Source organism: Homarus americanus, unplaced genomic scaffold (genome assembly GCF_018991925.1).
Source record: "Homarus americanus isolate GMGI-L3 unplaced genomic scaffold, GMGI_Hamer_2.0 scaffold32929, whole genome shotgun sequence".
NCBI lineage: Eukaryota > Metazoa > Arthropoda > Malacostraca > Decapoda > Nephropidae > Homarus > Homarus americanus.
Genome location: NW_024737097.1, coordinates 8380617 through 8397844, shown reverse-complemented (window position 1 = coordinate 8397844; position 17228 = coordinate 8380617). Strand labels below are relative to the sequence as shown.

Below are 17228 nucleotides of genomic sequence, written 5' to 3'. Positions count from 1 at the left end.
CAATGACACTAAATGGATAAATAATTATTTAAAGAATATTATTGGACAAAGGAAGGCTATAGGTAGGAGAATAAATCATAGTGAAGTCTACCTTCGAGATTATTAAAAGGTATTGGCCGGAAGGGTTAAGACCGAGATAAGAAAAGCAAAGACGAATAATGAGCTGAAGATAGCAAGGGAGGCGAAGGCAAACCCCAAGGGGTTCTATCAAATGTATCAAATTAAAACACGAGAAAAGATTGGACCAATACAGTCAGATATCGGCGAGCTAACAGATATCGAGGGAGAAATGAGCAATAATCTGAATGAATATTTTTTCAACAGTTTTTACCACCGAAAATTTAAACATGATACCCGTGGCACCGACTCTATACAGAGATAGCGAAGAAAATAAATTAAGCTAGATAGTAGTGACTAGTAACGATGTTAGTAAGCAAATAGACAAACTAAAGCCTAAAAAGTCACCACGTCCCGATGAGATATTTGCCAGAGTATTAAAGGAATGTAAGGAAGAGCTTAGTATGCCCTTAGCAAAGATGTTTAACATGTCCTTAAAAACGGGTGTTGTACCAGAATCCTGGAGGATAGCGAATGTAATACCGACTTTTAAGAAGGGAGATAGATCACTATCCTCTAACTACCGACCAATCAGTCTAACACCAATTGTAGGCAAATTATTGAAGCAATCATTTCAATCTCTATTCGAAATCACCTGGAGAAGCACAAGTTGATCAATGATTCCCAACATGGCTTCACAAATGGGCGTTCATGTCTAACTAATCTATTTACATTCTTTTCATCTGTTTTCGAATCAGTGGACGAGGGGCACAATTATGATGTGGTGTATCTCGACTTTAGCAAAGCCTTCGATAGAGACCCCAGCGAAAGACTAATAAGCAAAGTGGATGCTCATGGTATTAAAGGAGATATTACAGAATGGATTAGGGCATGGTTACATTACAGGAAACAGGGAGTGAGCATTAACTGCACTAAATCCCATTGGAGCAACGTTCACTAGTGGAGTTCCCCAAGGCTCAGTACTAGGACCATTATTATTTATTATATACATAAACGACATAGATATCGGCGTAGACAGCAACATAAGTAATTTAATCTGAAGATGACTCAGCAAAACTTCAGGAAGATCTAAACAAATTTTTTGAATGGTCTGAAAAATGGCAGATGAAATTCAATGTGGACAAATGTAAAGTACTCAGTATAGGAGATGTAAACAGGAAAACCAGATACCAGATGAACAACGATGTTATTGAGAAATCCGACTGCGAGAAAGATTTAGGAGTAATAATAAGTAGGAATCTTAAGCCAAGTAAACAATGTGTATTTGCTCGAAACAAGGCTAATAGAGTACTTGGATTCATACAAAGGAGTGTTAGTTACAAGACTAGCGAGGTCATCTTAAAACTATATCTTGAGCTTGTGAGACCCCACTTGGATTACGCAGTTCAATTCTGGTCACCGTCTTACAGAATGGATATAGAATCCTTGGAAAGAATTCAGAGGAGAATGACAAAACTAATCCCGGGCATTAGCAACCTTGAGTACAAAGACAGTTTAAAGCTTCTTAATTTGTACTCCCTCGAGAGACGTAGAGTGAGGGGCGATATGATCTAGGTGTATAAATGTAAGTCAGGGCTGAACAAAGGGGACATTACAAAGGTACTCAAACTATCCAACCAGGAGTGAACTCGTAACAGTGGTTTTAAATTTGACATATTTAGATTTAGGCGTGAAATAGGTAAACATTGGTTTGGAAATAGAGTAGTGGATGAGTGGAACAAGTTAATAAATATCATAATTAACTCGAATACGCTAGATAGCTTCAAACATAGGTTGGATGGATATACGAGTAATAGGGGTTGGGTGTAAATGGGACTGCCCAGTATGGGCCAATAGGCCCGCTGCTGTTTCCTCCATTCTTATGTTCTTATCTTCTTATGTTCTTATTTCCTTCACTCATTTATTCACCCTCTATTAAGGAAAATTTACATATGAAAAAAAAATTAAATGAATATATTACAAAGTGAAAGGGTGATTATGGACCGCCTTAATTTTCCTTATTATGTTCGTTGACGTCAGTTGGAAAATTTTAACAAGATTGCCACTATGTTTCGTTCAAAACTTTGAGAACCTATATTCAGACTCCTAGTATTTAAGAAGAACTCTAATCGTTCCTCTTGATTGGTAAAACTCTTCATAAATTCAGAATTAAATGGTCAATAGGAGCCAGTCACTTCATCCACATTGTTGATACCTGTATTATGATAGTCGTTAGTTGAAGTCGCACTGATTCATTAGCTTATGATCAACAACTTTGCTCAAACAAATCCAAGTTATTAATGATTCTCATGATATTTCAGCCTCGCTTACTGTAACATAGCTTAACCCAGCTACCTAAAGCCAAAATTTACTTTACCCAGTAAACCTTAGTCTAAGCGAGTGGAGCTCATCTTAGTAGAACAAACAGGTAGCCACTGACTCTTTTCCGTTTTCGCTTCATTCCCATATACTGTACTCGTGTTAGCAGTGTCAATATGGGGTGTATTACTGTGCCAACAATATACACTCTTATGAACTACAGTCTGACACAGGCAATACTGTGCAGCAGTGGAGCCTCATGTTTTATTAATATGCTCTGTAAAAGTTATATACAAATTAATGTGGGTTAAAACGTAAGTAATTTATAAACTTGCCTTTATTGCACATAATAGTATTTACAATAATTTATTTTTGAGGGTATCAAATCATATAAACACTAGCTACATGAGTATTTATGTATGTATTTATGTATGTATGTATGTATGTATGTATGTATGTATGTATGTATGTATGCCAAGGGTGGTGTAATGCGTCTAGTGTGGCAGCATTATGTTAAGGTGCAGGCATTGCTTGCTCCCTGTCGCTTTCACATACCGCCGCTGGCTAGCCCTCATGGCGAACAGGGAAGCAACTTACATAAGTCTTCCCCTGCCAGTACACAGCCTCTTCGCCATCAAGACTCCTGCTGTGCCTCCTCGTGGCCAGACCAGCGGGGGATCTCGGAGTAGCAGTGGGCCCCAGAGGGATGGCGCACAGGCCCACTGGTATGTGGACACGTCCTGGCGCTTACCAACCATTGCCCCACTACCTTGCAGATTAACCTTAGCAGATATAAGGCTACGGGAGTAAATCCCAAACGAAAAATCTGCAGTGGAGCCCTGCATTAGGCATTTAGGCATGCATGCTTACAGAGCTCCATGAAGACCACAAAGGCGGTATAGGTGGAAGAGGTGACCATCATGGGAACCCAACGACTACACCGGCGGATGAAGACAATGCATGATGGACAGGGTACTAAGGCGAAGCCCAACAATTTGAGTTATCGACATTCCATTGTAACTCTCCCTCTCCCCAGTCGTTGCAACACTTGCACCACTGGATCAGGAAAAGGAAGAGCCAAGGTGTGTGGTTGCAGCCCGCGCTCTTGCCTCACCACATAAATCAACTCACGAGGAGCCATCATCCAGCTCATCATACCTCTCATCATCATCAAAATCCCTATACCCCCAAAAGTCCTGTGGCGACGGTCGAGTGGCGACGGGACAGGCGTAGATGAGATGACTGCCTGGAGTCTCTAGTCATAACTCTGCACATGGGCGGCACAGACAAGCGCCAACGCCGGAAAGACGCTGCCACCGCCCCTCACACACTCGATGTAGCCCTCCACATGTGCCACACCTGTGAATAACTCTGCCGGTCCCGTATCGGCCTCTTTAGTCACCTGAAAACTCACCATTGAAGGTGACATCCCTAATAACTCATATCATTGTATCATCGCTGGATAATCGTCATACTCGATTCCGAGTGACAGCAAAATAGTGTGTATGTATGTATTTATGTATTTATGTTTTTAATGCTCCTGCTTAAGAAGCCACTTGTTATGGAGGTAAAGTAAGTTGGTGACAGTGTTAGGGATGATGCTGTTGATGGTGATGGTGGTGATAATGGTGGTGATAGTGATAGTGGTGACAGTGATGGTGGTGATAATGATGGTATTGACAGTGTTGGTGGTGATATAATGATGATGGTGATAGTGATGGTGACTATGCTGATGTTGGTGGTAGAACTGTGGGCGGCAACAGCGTGGCCAGGACGCGGGTGTGTGGGCGCGGAGGTTGACGGGCACGGACGTGGTGGGCGGTCCACATGTGTCTGGTTAAGGCATCCGACCGAGTATATCTGAAGAAAAAAATATTCATTACAGTTTACAATGAATCATCTACGATATAAAATAAATACAACGAATTAAAAATCCTCAGTAGCCGAGATGAGAGAGCAGGGAACAGTTCATTACAAGTGTGTGGGTGTAATCAGGTTGCACCTTGTGTAAACTTGTTAGATGATCCTGTAGAATGGGCACACAGCTTCTACCTGTTAGTACCTGTGGTTAATCACAAAAGTATACATATTGTTTTTTGGGGGTAAAGTTTCAACCCCAAACTGGCCTTTCTCGTTATATTATAAAAAATAAATCTATGCACAATTAATGTGTGATCACAGTAACTACACCATGAGTATGTAGCTTAGGAGATTATGTGTGTGTCTGACACCGAGATAAGGTGGGTGAGCTGGTACACATAGAGCAGTGCATTACAGGTGTGCGGGTGTAGTTAGGTAAGGAACATTCTATTACAGGTGTGTGGGTGTAGTCAGGTAAGGAACAGTGTTGTACAGGTGTATGGGTGTAGTCAGGTAAGGAACAGTGTTGTACAGGCGTGTGGGTGTTGTCAGGTAAGGGACAGTGTTGTACAGGCGTGTGGGTGTAGTCAGATAAGGAACAGTGTTGTACAGGCGTGTGGGTGTAGTCAGGTAAGGAACAGAGTTGTACAGGTGTATGGGTGTAGACAGGTAAGAAACAGTCTATTATAGGCATGTGGGTGTAGTCAGGCAAGGAACAGTGCAATATAGGTGTGTGGGTGTACCTATGAGTGCAGGCAGGTAAGAAACAGTCTATTTCAGGCAAGTGGGTGTAGTCAGGCAGGGAACAGTGCAATATAGGTGTGTGGGTGTACCTGTGAGTGCAGGCAGGTAAGGGACAGCCATAGGTGCGTTTCGCGTGGACAGGCAGGTGTGTCCGCTGGTGTTTGGTGAGGTGATCACGACGCACGAACCGTCGCCCACACTTCTGTACAAGAGTACAACGGTGATTAGTGTGTTGCCTAATTCTGCAGGGAGCCAAAACCTGACAAAATTAATTATCCTTATCGTTCTTAAGACACAGGAAAAAAAATCTAAATTCCATCTTTTGACCAACAATATGAGGAAACCTGTGGTGTATTTAAAAAACTATTTTTTTTTCTTTCGACAGTTCTGCCTAATATTAACTATGAAAAAACCTGTAACACTCACAGTGCTCTAAGGCCTCAGCGATGACCACATCGACCTGTCACACAGTGCCTGGTCTAGTACAATTAAGAATCCATTAATTATATAGTAAATATTCATAGCTTAATCCCCTGAATACCATGAATCAATCCCTTGAATACTATATTTTACTCTTTTTTAATACAATGGCTTTAATCAATTGAATACGATAACATTACACTCGGGAGATTAAGTCATCGTACTCAAGGGGTTAAGATATCCCACTCAATTAGCTAACTCACTGCACTCAGGATTGACATTGTACCTAAAGGGTTAATCAAACACACAACTGAAATGATAGTGTGACTGTGGAGGAAAATGACTCAGATGACTCCATGGATCAGTTAGGAAATTTTTGTAAATATGAAGGTAACTTAAATCCTAAACTTGAAGTGGACAGAATCACGCATCGAATGTTCATCGAAGATAATATTCATAATAATAAACAAATTGTTTTAACCAGACCAGGAAAAGAGAGAGAGAGAGAGAGAGAGAGAGAGAGAGAGAGAGAGAGAGAGAGAGAGAGCAGCAGCCAGTTGTAGTTCGATGTGATGTTTCTAAAGACAAAGAACAGATACCAGGTCATGAGGTAGAACAAAGTCATAAAAGAAAAAATTCCTGAAGAAGAACAACTTTCATCCCTCTACGAACTGGATCACAGTATCATACCTGACATAGAAAAGGACGGTGACCGGAGTGTATCCTGATGTGTCGAGTGAGCTCTTCGTTTCTGCAGAAGGCTCGCCCACATCCAGATTGTTCGCACACGAACGGTCGCTCACCTAAGAATATAAACATGGTTCATCCGCTGCTGGTCGTTTTCAGTCTTTGTTATTACAGTACTAGCCCTAGGTTTGTTTTCGAAGGGCAGCTCATTATCTATGTCAGTGACTACATTATCAACTACACTGTCATCTACACTACATCAATTATACTACCATCTACACTACAATTACTACACTATCATCTACACTACATCAACTGACCCTTTCGACTCTCACTGACCATCACCACGACCTCATCTGCAAATTTGGTAAGAAGCTTCTGCACCATCCTCGACACCGGCTCCTACTACCACCTGAGATCCCTAGCCCGAGAATTGCTGTTCTACACCACAACCACATCCAGTCCATACGTGCACGAACTGATCGCTTTAAGAACAGCCCAGTCCCAACCATTGTAAAAATTATCAATATCTTGTAATAAACCAGTATATTCACTCCCAGTAAATCCTACTTCTTGCACTGTCACTGTATTGAAATGCCCTGTATTTTGAGCTTTTCCCCATCTAGTTATTATATATCTTATTTGTACCACTTATGTTACTTGTATATTATTTGTAAATCGAAACCCATTCCCCAATTTTGTAACTGTATATTTTCAGCCTTCTGGCTGCTATGCTCTTTCAATAAACAGTTAATTATTATTATTATTATTATTATTATTATTATTATTATTATTATTATTATTATTATTATTATTATTATTATTAACTACATCATCATCTACATTACATCAACTACACGATCATCTCCACAATCTCTTCTAGGTAGGGATCGTGCCCCGTCAGGACGCCGTGTTGACGGTGAGAGAAACATCGCTTTGTGTGGCTCTCGTCAACCCCTCCCCCAATTTTGTTTTTAGTAAAATCTATAGAGTAACAATGAGGTGCACGCCCCCAGGGTTTCCTGGTATGCATGCAAAGTTTCAGACCTCTAGGTTTCATAGTCTTGAAGTTATTGCGCTGACTGACTGATTTACACATAAAAGCTCTTTTATTATTATAGACAATAATAGTCGTAATTTACACAAATATTCAACTTCCTTTAACATTGTCACTTTTTTACAAAATTGTAAGTTGATATTGTCTACGAGTAGATCAGTGACGTGCAACATAAGCTCACTTAGCTCACATGAGTGGCCCTTCTTCATCTTAGTGGACTACATGAGTGGCCTTCCATAATTTCAGTGGGCCTCATGAGTGGCCCTCCAGCATATCAGTTGGTCACATGAGTGGCCCTCCATCATCTCAGTGGGCCGCATGAGTGGCCTCCCATCATCTCAGTAGGCAGCATGAGTGACTCTCCATCATCTCAGTAGGCCGCTTGAGTGGCCCTCCATCATCTCAGTAGGCAGCATGAGTGGCCCTCCATCATCTCAGTAGGCAGCATGAGTGGCCCTCCATCATCTCAGTAGGCAGCACGAGTGGCCCTCCATCATCTCAGTAGGCCGCATGAGTGGCCCAAACCATCATCTCAGTAGGCCGCATGAGTGGCCCTCCATCATCTCAGTAGGCACCATGGTGGCCTCCATCATCTCAGTCATCCGCCGCATGGTGGCCCTCCATCATCTCAGTAGGGCATGAGTGGCCCTCCATCATCTCAGTTGGCCTCCATCATGTAGGCACCATGGTGGCCCTCCATCATCTCAGTAGGCCGCATGAGTGGCCCTCCATCATCTCAGTAGGCCGCATGAGTGGCCCTCCATCATCTCAGTAGGCCGCATGAGTGGCCCTCCATCATCTCAGTAGGCAGCATGAGTGGCCCTCCATCATCTCAGTAGACAGCATGAGTGGCCCTCCATCATCTCAGTAGGCCGCATGAGTGGCCCTCCATCTCAATGAACCCCAATATTTAACTCATCTCTGTGCACTAACCATAGCCCCAAGAATAAGATTACATATGTAATTAATACAGGCCCGAGCCGGAGTGTTCATACTAAGTTATAGATATTGTTTATTCCTTCATAATTTAATAGAAATATTATGAACAGCAAATGGTTAAAATCATCCCCGCGCGCCTCTGAATGGGGGAGGTGTTCATCATTTGTTTGAGATCACTTTACAATTCCTTACAGGCAAGCGACCTGACCACAGGCTTTTGTATACTGCCTTGCTTTATGGGACTCGAGTGGGAAGCGTGAATCATTAGGTGTTTTAATATTAAAAAATAAATAGTCCTACTGTCTGAATGAATCTAATTATATTAAGAAATTAGTTTCAATTAATAAAATTATCTGTGGATTATGGAAATATTAATATAATTAATTAATAATATAAAATTCTTAATAATTTTCTCACATTCGACAAAGGGTCAAATCAGCGCCACTTCTCTTATGAATATTTGATTAGTTATGACAGCAACGGTCAAACAAAATGTGTGGTAAGCCACTGATCCAGAGTACAAACGTATTATACGCTTACTACCTCCACATTATCTAATGACGTGTGTCTGTTTCATTATTATCTTGTGTGATCAAAACCTTTTAGGTCACTTTTGAATGCCCGCATTTACCATTAACGATAATCAATAATTATATATATATATATATATATATATATATATATATATATATATATATATATATATATATATATATATATATATATATATATATATATATACACACACATACACTCAGCGTGTGTGTGTCTTTGTTTCTGATGCATTACTACAGTATTGAAGACAAGAAAACTGAAATCCAGTAAGGATGTGTGAGTGGCCTATTTTTTGTGTTTAGGGGGTAGAGAACCAACATCTCCTATACCTTCACAAGGAACCGATCACGACCCCTCATCCACGGGTGGGATGCAGTTCCACAGTTTTAAAGACAGAGACTGAAGCCGGATAACTCAGATAATAATAATTATCAGATGGAAAACTGGTGTCACCGTTAACTAATTTGATTAAAAATATTGTAGTTACAAGAACAGTCCGTGTATATTTGTTTTCACATTGCATATCAATTATGATACCTGTTTTAAAAATTTACAATAGCCATTTCAATTAAAAATTTACTTCGGTGAAAAGTAAGGTAAACCCTTATCAATTTATTATATTCTACTTGAAAACTGTCCCAACAGCTTAGTGTGTTGTGTAGCAATGTTACTGTATATTCTCTAACTGTCAACACAAGTTGGCGTAGGAGCTTCATGATCTTATCCCTAAATGCCTCATGTGGGCATTGTCGTCTTCCACATCATCGTGACTCACCTTCAGTTGAGGCCTGCGCAGCTTCAGCCAGTTCTTCCTTCACTATGGAAAAAGATGTGACGCCCTCAGTTGTCTGTGACCTTCCTGGTGATGGCTCCACATTAAGTCTTCTGTACGAAGACAATGCAGGTGAACCAAGCCTCCCTTCTTTCCCACAATGTTGAGTGTAAGGGACCACTTTCTTGAACCCCGACGACCTGTAGGGACTCTGGTGCGTTACTTCGCAAACTTTATATTGGTGTCTGAGGTTTAGGTCTGTCCATGAGACTCGCGTGGCCCAGTCGACCAAGTTGTGCGTCGTGCACCCACAGTTGGATTCAAACTCGCTGAGGATCCTTGAGTTAACTCGGAAGTTCCCGTTTGTGCAACACCAGAGGCGGTTGTGAATACTTGCAGCAACGAAAGGGTTGTGTGCACGCGGTTTTCTTTCATGTTTGTTTGAAGTATGGGATTTTTCACCCTCCTCCAGGATCTCTTCAGAGTCGTTGTTTCTCTGCAGTTCTTGAACATCATGCTCAAGAAGATCACTATCCATTTTGCCAACCTCCCATTTTGCTCTTTCTTGATAGTTCCTCACTTTCTCCGCTTCTGGGTTCTCTGAGGATTGATACCCATGGTCTCCCTGAACAGGCTCGTGTTTATACTCATACTTAGTATAACCACCTGGCAGTAGTTGGTGAGGGTGGTGGGACGCATCATGCTGACTGGCGCAAATCGAGAGGAGACTGGATAACCTGGGAAATATGTTGTGATCGTCGGTGCTAAAGTGACCCAGAGGCGAGACACCAGACTCTCCCAGAAGCGTCATAGTGGCTCCTGGACGTTTTAGTACGATATATTTAATCTAGTTTGAATTTACTGACCTTAAAACAACATATCAATCGCATCAGCTGTCAGTAAGCTTATTGAGTAAAAGGTTTCTACTCTTAGAACACGGAGCACTTTGCCTCTGTTCCGCTGAACTTACTCCTCACCAACAGGAACCTCGTATCGAGAAGAAGACGGAAGTCTGAAAAGCGATGTCAGTGCTCTTCAACTCTTGGGTTCTCTCCTCTTGTAGAAAGTCCCAGTCTATCACACGATTCGCTACAAACTCAACTGAAAAATGGTGATACTGACAAGCAAAATCTGTTGGCGAGACCAGCAAGCGGCAGCGCATATGGGACTGGCCAAGATAAATAGAGAGACGTCGTAACAGGAGACCCTTGACAGCGAGACTAATAAGTAGAGGAGACAGTGGTCAACAGCAGTAGCGCTCATCCCAGGGGCGGCCACAGATAGCGTCAAGTGTTCATTGTTCACGAATCTCAGCATCGATAACACGCCAACCTGCCGCCTCTAAAACAGTCAACACCAGCATCATTGTACTCTCACTGTTGCTGTTGAGTTTTATGAGTAAAGTAACAAATGGAATTAAATATTAAAGGAAAAGAGTAAAGACGATTGTGTGGTAGACTGATTACGGGAGAGTATGTGTGTATGTTTTTTTATTATTATTATTAGTCATGTTACTCTGCTTGTAACCAGTTTATATGGGTGCATTTGTGTGTGTTTACGTGTATATGCACTGTAAGTGTGTACTTGTTTTACATAAAAAGTACAAGAGTCAACTGACCACTCTAACACCCAAACCTAAAAAAATGATTGAATAAGGAAAACGAAAAATGTAAACAATGGATACAACTAAGATGGTAGTAACTAAGCTGTCGAGGATCGCCACGTCCTGCAACTCATAGGACACTTATTAATTTTATTTTGAAAAAGACACATAAACAGATCTTGAGGGATTTTGACACTATATGGTATTCTGGAAATTAGTAATCGTCGTTTGTGAGAAATAAAATAACACAGATAATCACAGACATTAAAACGCTATGGCAAGACCACTGCATTCATATTATAGTTGTCTGTTTACAGCGGCTTTATACTGCCGTACATCACTCTTGGAGACGAATTTTAACTCAAGAAATAACCGATTACCATTTAAGGGTTGTTGAATGGTTAACAAAGAAGATGGAGAGTGTGTTCTACTCCTGCACATAATATGCTTACATACTGTATCTACACACAATATTGGCGACGTTAAGATGCCTGCCTGTGTGTGAGTGTGTGTGTGTGGTGTGTATGTGTGTGTGTGTGTGTGTGTGTACCTTATTTTGTGGAGAACATCTGCGAAAACAGGTGTGTGTCTGTCCGTGTGTTCCATGTACAATGGATGATAACACGTTAAAAACATCTGCGAAAACAGGTGTATGTACCATTGAATGTAAAGCTACTACACCTGTGTCGAACAATGACCCTCTCCACTCTATTTAATAGCACCCAGACAAACGTCACATACAGGAGACACAGCGAAACATGTGTCACATACAGGAGACACAGCGAGACATGTGTCACATACAGGAGACACAGCGAGATATTTGTCGCATACAGGAGACACGCGAGACAAGGGTCATATACAGGAGACACACGAGACAACATAAGAACATAAGAAAATAAGGAGTCTGCAAAAGGCCGGTTGGCCTGTGCATGGCAGCTCCTGTCGAGAGTTACTACCACTCTCTATCATCCATGAATCTATCTAGCCTCCTTTTAAAACTTCCCAGCGTCCCAGCACTTACTACAAATTTGCTAAGCTTGATCCACTCGTCTACCACCCTATTCCCTTCCTATATCCCTCCTAAACCTAAACGTATCCAACTTAAATCCGTTGCTACAAGTCCTATCCTGCTCGGATATTATAATAATTTTATCTATATATCCTTTTTTGATTCCTTTCTCCCACTTAAATACTTCTATCATATCTCACCTCAATCTTCGTCCCGGAATCATTTTCGTCATTCTTCACTGCACCGACTCCAGTGATTTGATATCCATTCTATAATAAGGGCACCAGAACTGAAGCTCATAATCGAGGTGCGGCCTGACTAGCGCAAGATATAGTTGCAATAAGACCTCTGCACTCTTATTACTTACACTTGTAGATATAAAACCTAATACTCTGTTTGCCTTATTTCGAACATTAACGCACTGTTTTCTAGGCCGTTGGTCCGGGCTTACAAGTACCCTTACGTCTCTTTCACAAGTCGACTTCTTTAGGTTGATTTTGTTAAGGCTGTATACATTGACAGTATTTGTTCTTCCAATATTAAGTATGCTGCACTTGCTGGTGTTGAATTTCAATTGCCATTTTTCAGACCACCCCTGCAGTTTATTTAGATCCTCCTGTAGTGCATTTGCATCCTGCCCTGAATTAATCTGCCGCCCTATTTTGGTGTCATCCGAAAACTTGCTTATGTCACTGCTGATCCCAGTATCTAGATCGTTTATGTCATATACAGGAGACACGCGAGACATGGGTCACATACAGGAGACACACGAGACAAGGATTATATACAGGAGACAAACGAGACAAGGGTCACATACAGGAGACACACGAGACAAGGGTCATATACAGGAGACAAACGAGACAAGGGTCACATACAGGAGACACACGAGACAAGGATTATATACAGGAGACAAACGAGACAAGGGTCACATACAGGAGACACACGAGACAAGGGTCATATACAGGAGACAAACGAGACAAGGGTCACATACAGGAGACACACGAGACAAGGGTCATATACAGGAGACACACGAGACAAGGGTCACATACAGGAGACACACGAGACAAGGATCATATACAGGAGACAAACGAGACAAGGGTCACATACAGGAGACACACGAGACAAGGGTCACATACAGGAGACAAACGAGACAAGGGTCACATACAGGAGACACACGAGACAAGGGTCACATACAGGAGACACACGAGACAAAGGTCACATGCAGGAGACACGCGAGATAAGGGTCACATACAGGAGACACACGAGACAAGGGTCACATACAAGAGGCACCTCAAGGCACTTGAAAACTGTCACCAACACCGAGTTCGCTGGGAAGACAAGAGAACAAATGCCAGTATTCTCGTTGACACCAACTACAGGAGCATCGAGGCTACCATTATCCATGAACAACTACGCTGGACTGGCCATGTTACCCGCATGAACGACAGTAGACTGCCAAAGCAGTTACTTTACAGTCACCTAACGAATAGTAAATGTAACCCTGGCAGGCAACGGAAAAGGTATAAGGATAGTCTTAAGACAAACCTGAAAAATGCCAAATCGACTTCTGCTATTTCGTCGTCGTCCTCATCGTCGTCAGCAGCAGCAGTTGTAGCAATGTGTGTGTGTGTGTGTGTGTGTGTGTGTGTGGAGGGGCGGTGGGGGGCGTGATTACACAGAGTAACAAACTTGTCCACGTGCGAGATAACACAACCAGATACCTGATGATAATACACCTAGACAAAGAGAGTGGAGCGGGTACCCCCACCACACACTCACCTCTCATCTCCCCCCCCACTACCTCTCCCTCTCCCTCCCTCTCCTTCACCCTCTTCCTCCCTCCGTCCATCCACCACCACTGACATCCGCCCCTCTCCACCTCCCTCTTTGTCCCGGTATTAGCCACTTGACAGATAGATGCTCAGTAATATTTACAACACCTAAGACTTGCCCTCATGTCACCCTAACTACTCATGCGTTACCCTTTGTGTAAGTACATTTTTATATTTATGTACATTTTTCGTGTATTTTTTTTTTTATTCTTACAAGTCTTATCTTTCTTTATGGAGTAGATTGGCCAGCCAGGTGTTGGACTCGTAAGTCATGTTAGCATTCAGCAGCGAGTGGATTAATCTCCCCCGCTGACTGGAGTGGCAGTGTGCCAGATGCAGGAAGAAGGGTGTGACGGCCTGGCATCCAGGTTGCCTTGGGAGCCCGCCTCCACCCACAATAGCGGTCACACTCAGTGACGCCAACGCCAACGCTACAGGGTCGCCTCCAACGCCTGAAATCAACAGCTACACCTCCCCACCCAGGAGGCAGTGTTACAGGTGCAGGGAGGAGGGTGTGACGGCCTGGCATCCAGGTTGCCTTGGAAGCCCGCCTCCACCCACAAAAGCGGTCCCACTCAGTGATGCCAACAGCAACACTGCGGGGTCGCCTCCAGCACATGAAATCAACAGCAACACCTCCCCACCCAGGGGGCAGTGTCCCAGGTCCAGAGAGGAGGGTGTGACGGCCTTGCACCCCAGTTGTCCTGGGAGGTCGCCTCCATCCACAATAGCAGTCCCACTCAGTGACGCCAATGCGGCCGGATCGCCTCCACCACCTGAAGTCAACAGGCACAGTGACTCTCCTTCGTTAGCCAATGTAGGTCAGGTTAAAGCCTGCCAAGTAAGTGTACCAGTGAACAATGACAGTGATAGTGTTAGTGGAGCTTCTGAAGGAGCTCGTGCCTCCTCTCATAATGATGCCAACTTGAGGGTGAGTAGCCAGAGCGAGACCGATAGTGATGGAAGCATGGATGGGGAGAATGAGCCCCAGACTGCCAGCGTGGTCTCTATAATAGTCCCAGGTCTGAAGACTGTTCATGACCCTGTACGTTTTCCACTGTTTACGGAGGAGGAACTCGCGGGACTGATGAAGGAACCCGCGTATAAAAATCCTACTGGAATAAGGGCTGTGAAGAACATTATCAGGAAATCCAGAGGTACAGAACTTGGAATGGTCAGCTTATTGGTCAGGCTGATCTATGAAGCCAGCGTGCGACTCTCTACGCTAAATTCAAGGTGGGAAAAGTAACACGAACGCTTAGGTTCATTTCATGGAACATCCGGAGTGTTAATCGCAGAATTAATGATCTACAATGGTTTGTTAAAGTTTTTGACATTGATATAATTGGTTTACAAGAACCTTACACGTCCAGCACCCAGAAGAAAGTTGCACCCAGGATAGCTGGGTTTACTGCATATAATAGTGGAGCAGGAAGTGGCCTGCTCACTTATGTAAAGAATGGTCTGGTCTGTAAATGGATTAAAACTCACAATGATGAAAGTATTCACTATCAACAATTTACAGTAAAGACAGCAAACAGTCAATTTTCGCTGTATAACATCTATGTTCGGTGTAATGAACTGCGAGCGGACGTGTTACCAAAGCCATCAGGTAACAATGCTATGCTGTGTATGGGTGACTTTAACTCTCGTCACACTGTCCTCGGTGATATCCAGTGTAACTGTAATGGGAGGGTGTTCGTGAATTACATCAATAATCATAATATCACTGTATACGACACAGACAAAGTGACACATCTGATGGGGGGCAGACTTGATTATGTGATCGGGTATAACCTAGTAGACAGTAATGTCAAGGCTAAGGTCATCTCAGACCACCTAGTCAGTGATCATTATGCAATACTTACTGAGTACACTGTTGCTGATGTCAAGTGTGAACCCCATCCTAAGCTCAGAATTAATATCCCAGATAATCTTAAGCTGCACTTCAAGGCCTACATCCACAAATGGTATGCTGGATATACACCTGGGTCAGTGGATGAATTTTGCTGTGATCTTGTAAATGTCATTACCACATATTATACCACTTAGGTTAAGTCAAGGAGGAAGGGGGCAGCACTAAACCACCTCTGTGGACACATGACCCCCATCCTCACCAAAGAAGGAGAGAATGTAAAACAGCTTGCCAACACTTATAAGCAAAATTAAACTAGTGATAACCTCTTGGCATTCCTCAAAGCTTACAGAGAATTTTGTGAACTCAAAGGTCAGGTGAGAAACACCTATTGGGAACAATTCTTACAGGGGATTAATAGAACACCCACTCTAGCAGAAATGTGGAACAAAATTAGAGCCATTATCAAGTCACCCACCCCAGTCCAGCTTCACCACAGCCCTGCAGAATATGCTGACATGCTATTAGACCAATGGTCTAGTGTGTCACAAATCACTTCCCTGCCTCCTGACATACAACAATATCTTAACACCTCACACATTAATAGGGGGTTTCAATATTGAAATAGCCTGTTCCTCACCAGACCTTACCGACCAGTTTCCTATAACGCACCACGAACTAACAACAGCACTAATGAAAGGTGAGTCATCCTCCCCTGGTGAGGATGGCATAACCTATAACACCCTGAGATTGTTGAATGAGATCCCTAACCATCCACTGCTTGACCTGTATTAAATGAGCCTCACACAGGGTATTCTGCCTAAGACATGGACTCATGGAAACATAGTTCCAATCCCTAAAGCTAATTCTCCAAACTTCAGGCCAATTTCACTTACATCCTGTATGCGTAAAGTCCTTGAAAGAGTTGTTCTAAACCGTCTCATGTTTCAAGTCAAAGACAAACTCGCCCCTAATCTGTACGGGTTCATGCCCGGGCGTAGCACACAGACATGCTTTGCAGAATATCTTGTTCACTCAAAAGATAAGGCTCAAGCAGCCTTCATAGACCTTAAATCAGCCTTTGATGTAGCTAATAGAGACATTATACTTGAGCAACTAGCTAATTTTGGCATACAAGCTAACCTCCTGACATGGATAAAGGGTTATCTGTCCAACAGGTATGCCAGTGTTCTGTTTAGGGGAGTTAAAAGTACCAGAATGAGATCATTTGAGATAGGTACGCCTCAGGGAGGAGTGTTAAGTCCTATGCTCTTTAATATATTGATGCACAAGCTTATTGCTGACATTCCAGTTCAGCCAAACGAAGCCGTAATATGCTATGCTGATGATATCTGCATTATGACACAAACCAAACTCAGGCTCCAAGCCTTGTTGGATGTATTTGCTCGGGGAACTGTTGAATGCGGTCTCATAATATCTGTTGACAAGACGAGGGTCCTCAATCCTCGTCCTGCTCACCCTCTGCCTCTTGACTATAACATTAACAGCATGCCCTTGG

General features: G+C 42.8%; 1 protein-coding gene across 2 annotated transcripts; it reads right to left on the bottom strand.

Annotated features, from left to right (window-relative positions):
• Positions 1 to 3835: 3835 nt before the first annotated feature.
• LOC121873190 (zinc finger protein 135-like) lies at positions 3836 to 10713 on the bottom strand. Of its 2 annotated transcripts, none has more exons than XM_042376537.1 (4): positions 9414 to 10679; positions 6091 to 6203; positions 5070 to 5182; positions 3836 to 4236 (listed from the first exon to the last, which is right to left on the bottom strand). In XM_042376537.1, the coding sequence occupies exons 1-4, from the start codon at positions 10219 to 10221 to the stop codon at positions 4101 to 4103; spliced, it is 1170 nt and encodes a 389-aa protein (XP_042232471.1). In that variant the 5' UTR covers positions 10222 to 10679; the 3' UTR covers positions 3836 to 4100. The 2 variants fall into 2 exon arrangements, with proteins under 2 accessions (XP_042232471.1, XP_042232472.1); XM_042376538.1 differs by lacking the exon at positions 3836 to 4236 and adding an exon at positions 5407 to 5459 and having other exon boundaries at positions 5094 to 5182; positions 9414 to 10713.
• Positions 10714 to 17228: the final 6515 nt, after the last annotated feature.

Excerpts from the sequence above, each read along its gene's own strand:
- LOC121873190 (XM_042376537.1), bottom strand. The coding sequence starts at position 10,221 with ATGACGCTTCTGGGAGAGTCTGGTGTCTCGCCTCTGGGTCACTTTAGC. Across the intron at positions 5,183-6,090 it reads ACCGTCCTTTTCTATGTCAG|AAGTGTGGGCGACGGTTCGT; the intron begins GTATGATACTGT and ends ACTCTTGTACAG. Across the intron at positions 4,237-5,069 it reads TTACCTGCCTGCACTCACAG|ATATACTCGGTCGGATGCCT; the intron begins GTACACCCACAC and ends TTTTTTCTTCAG.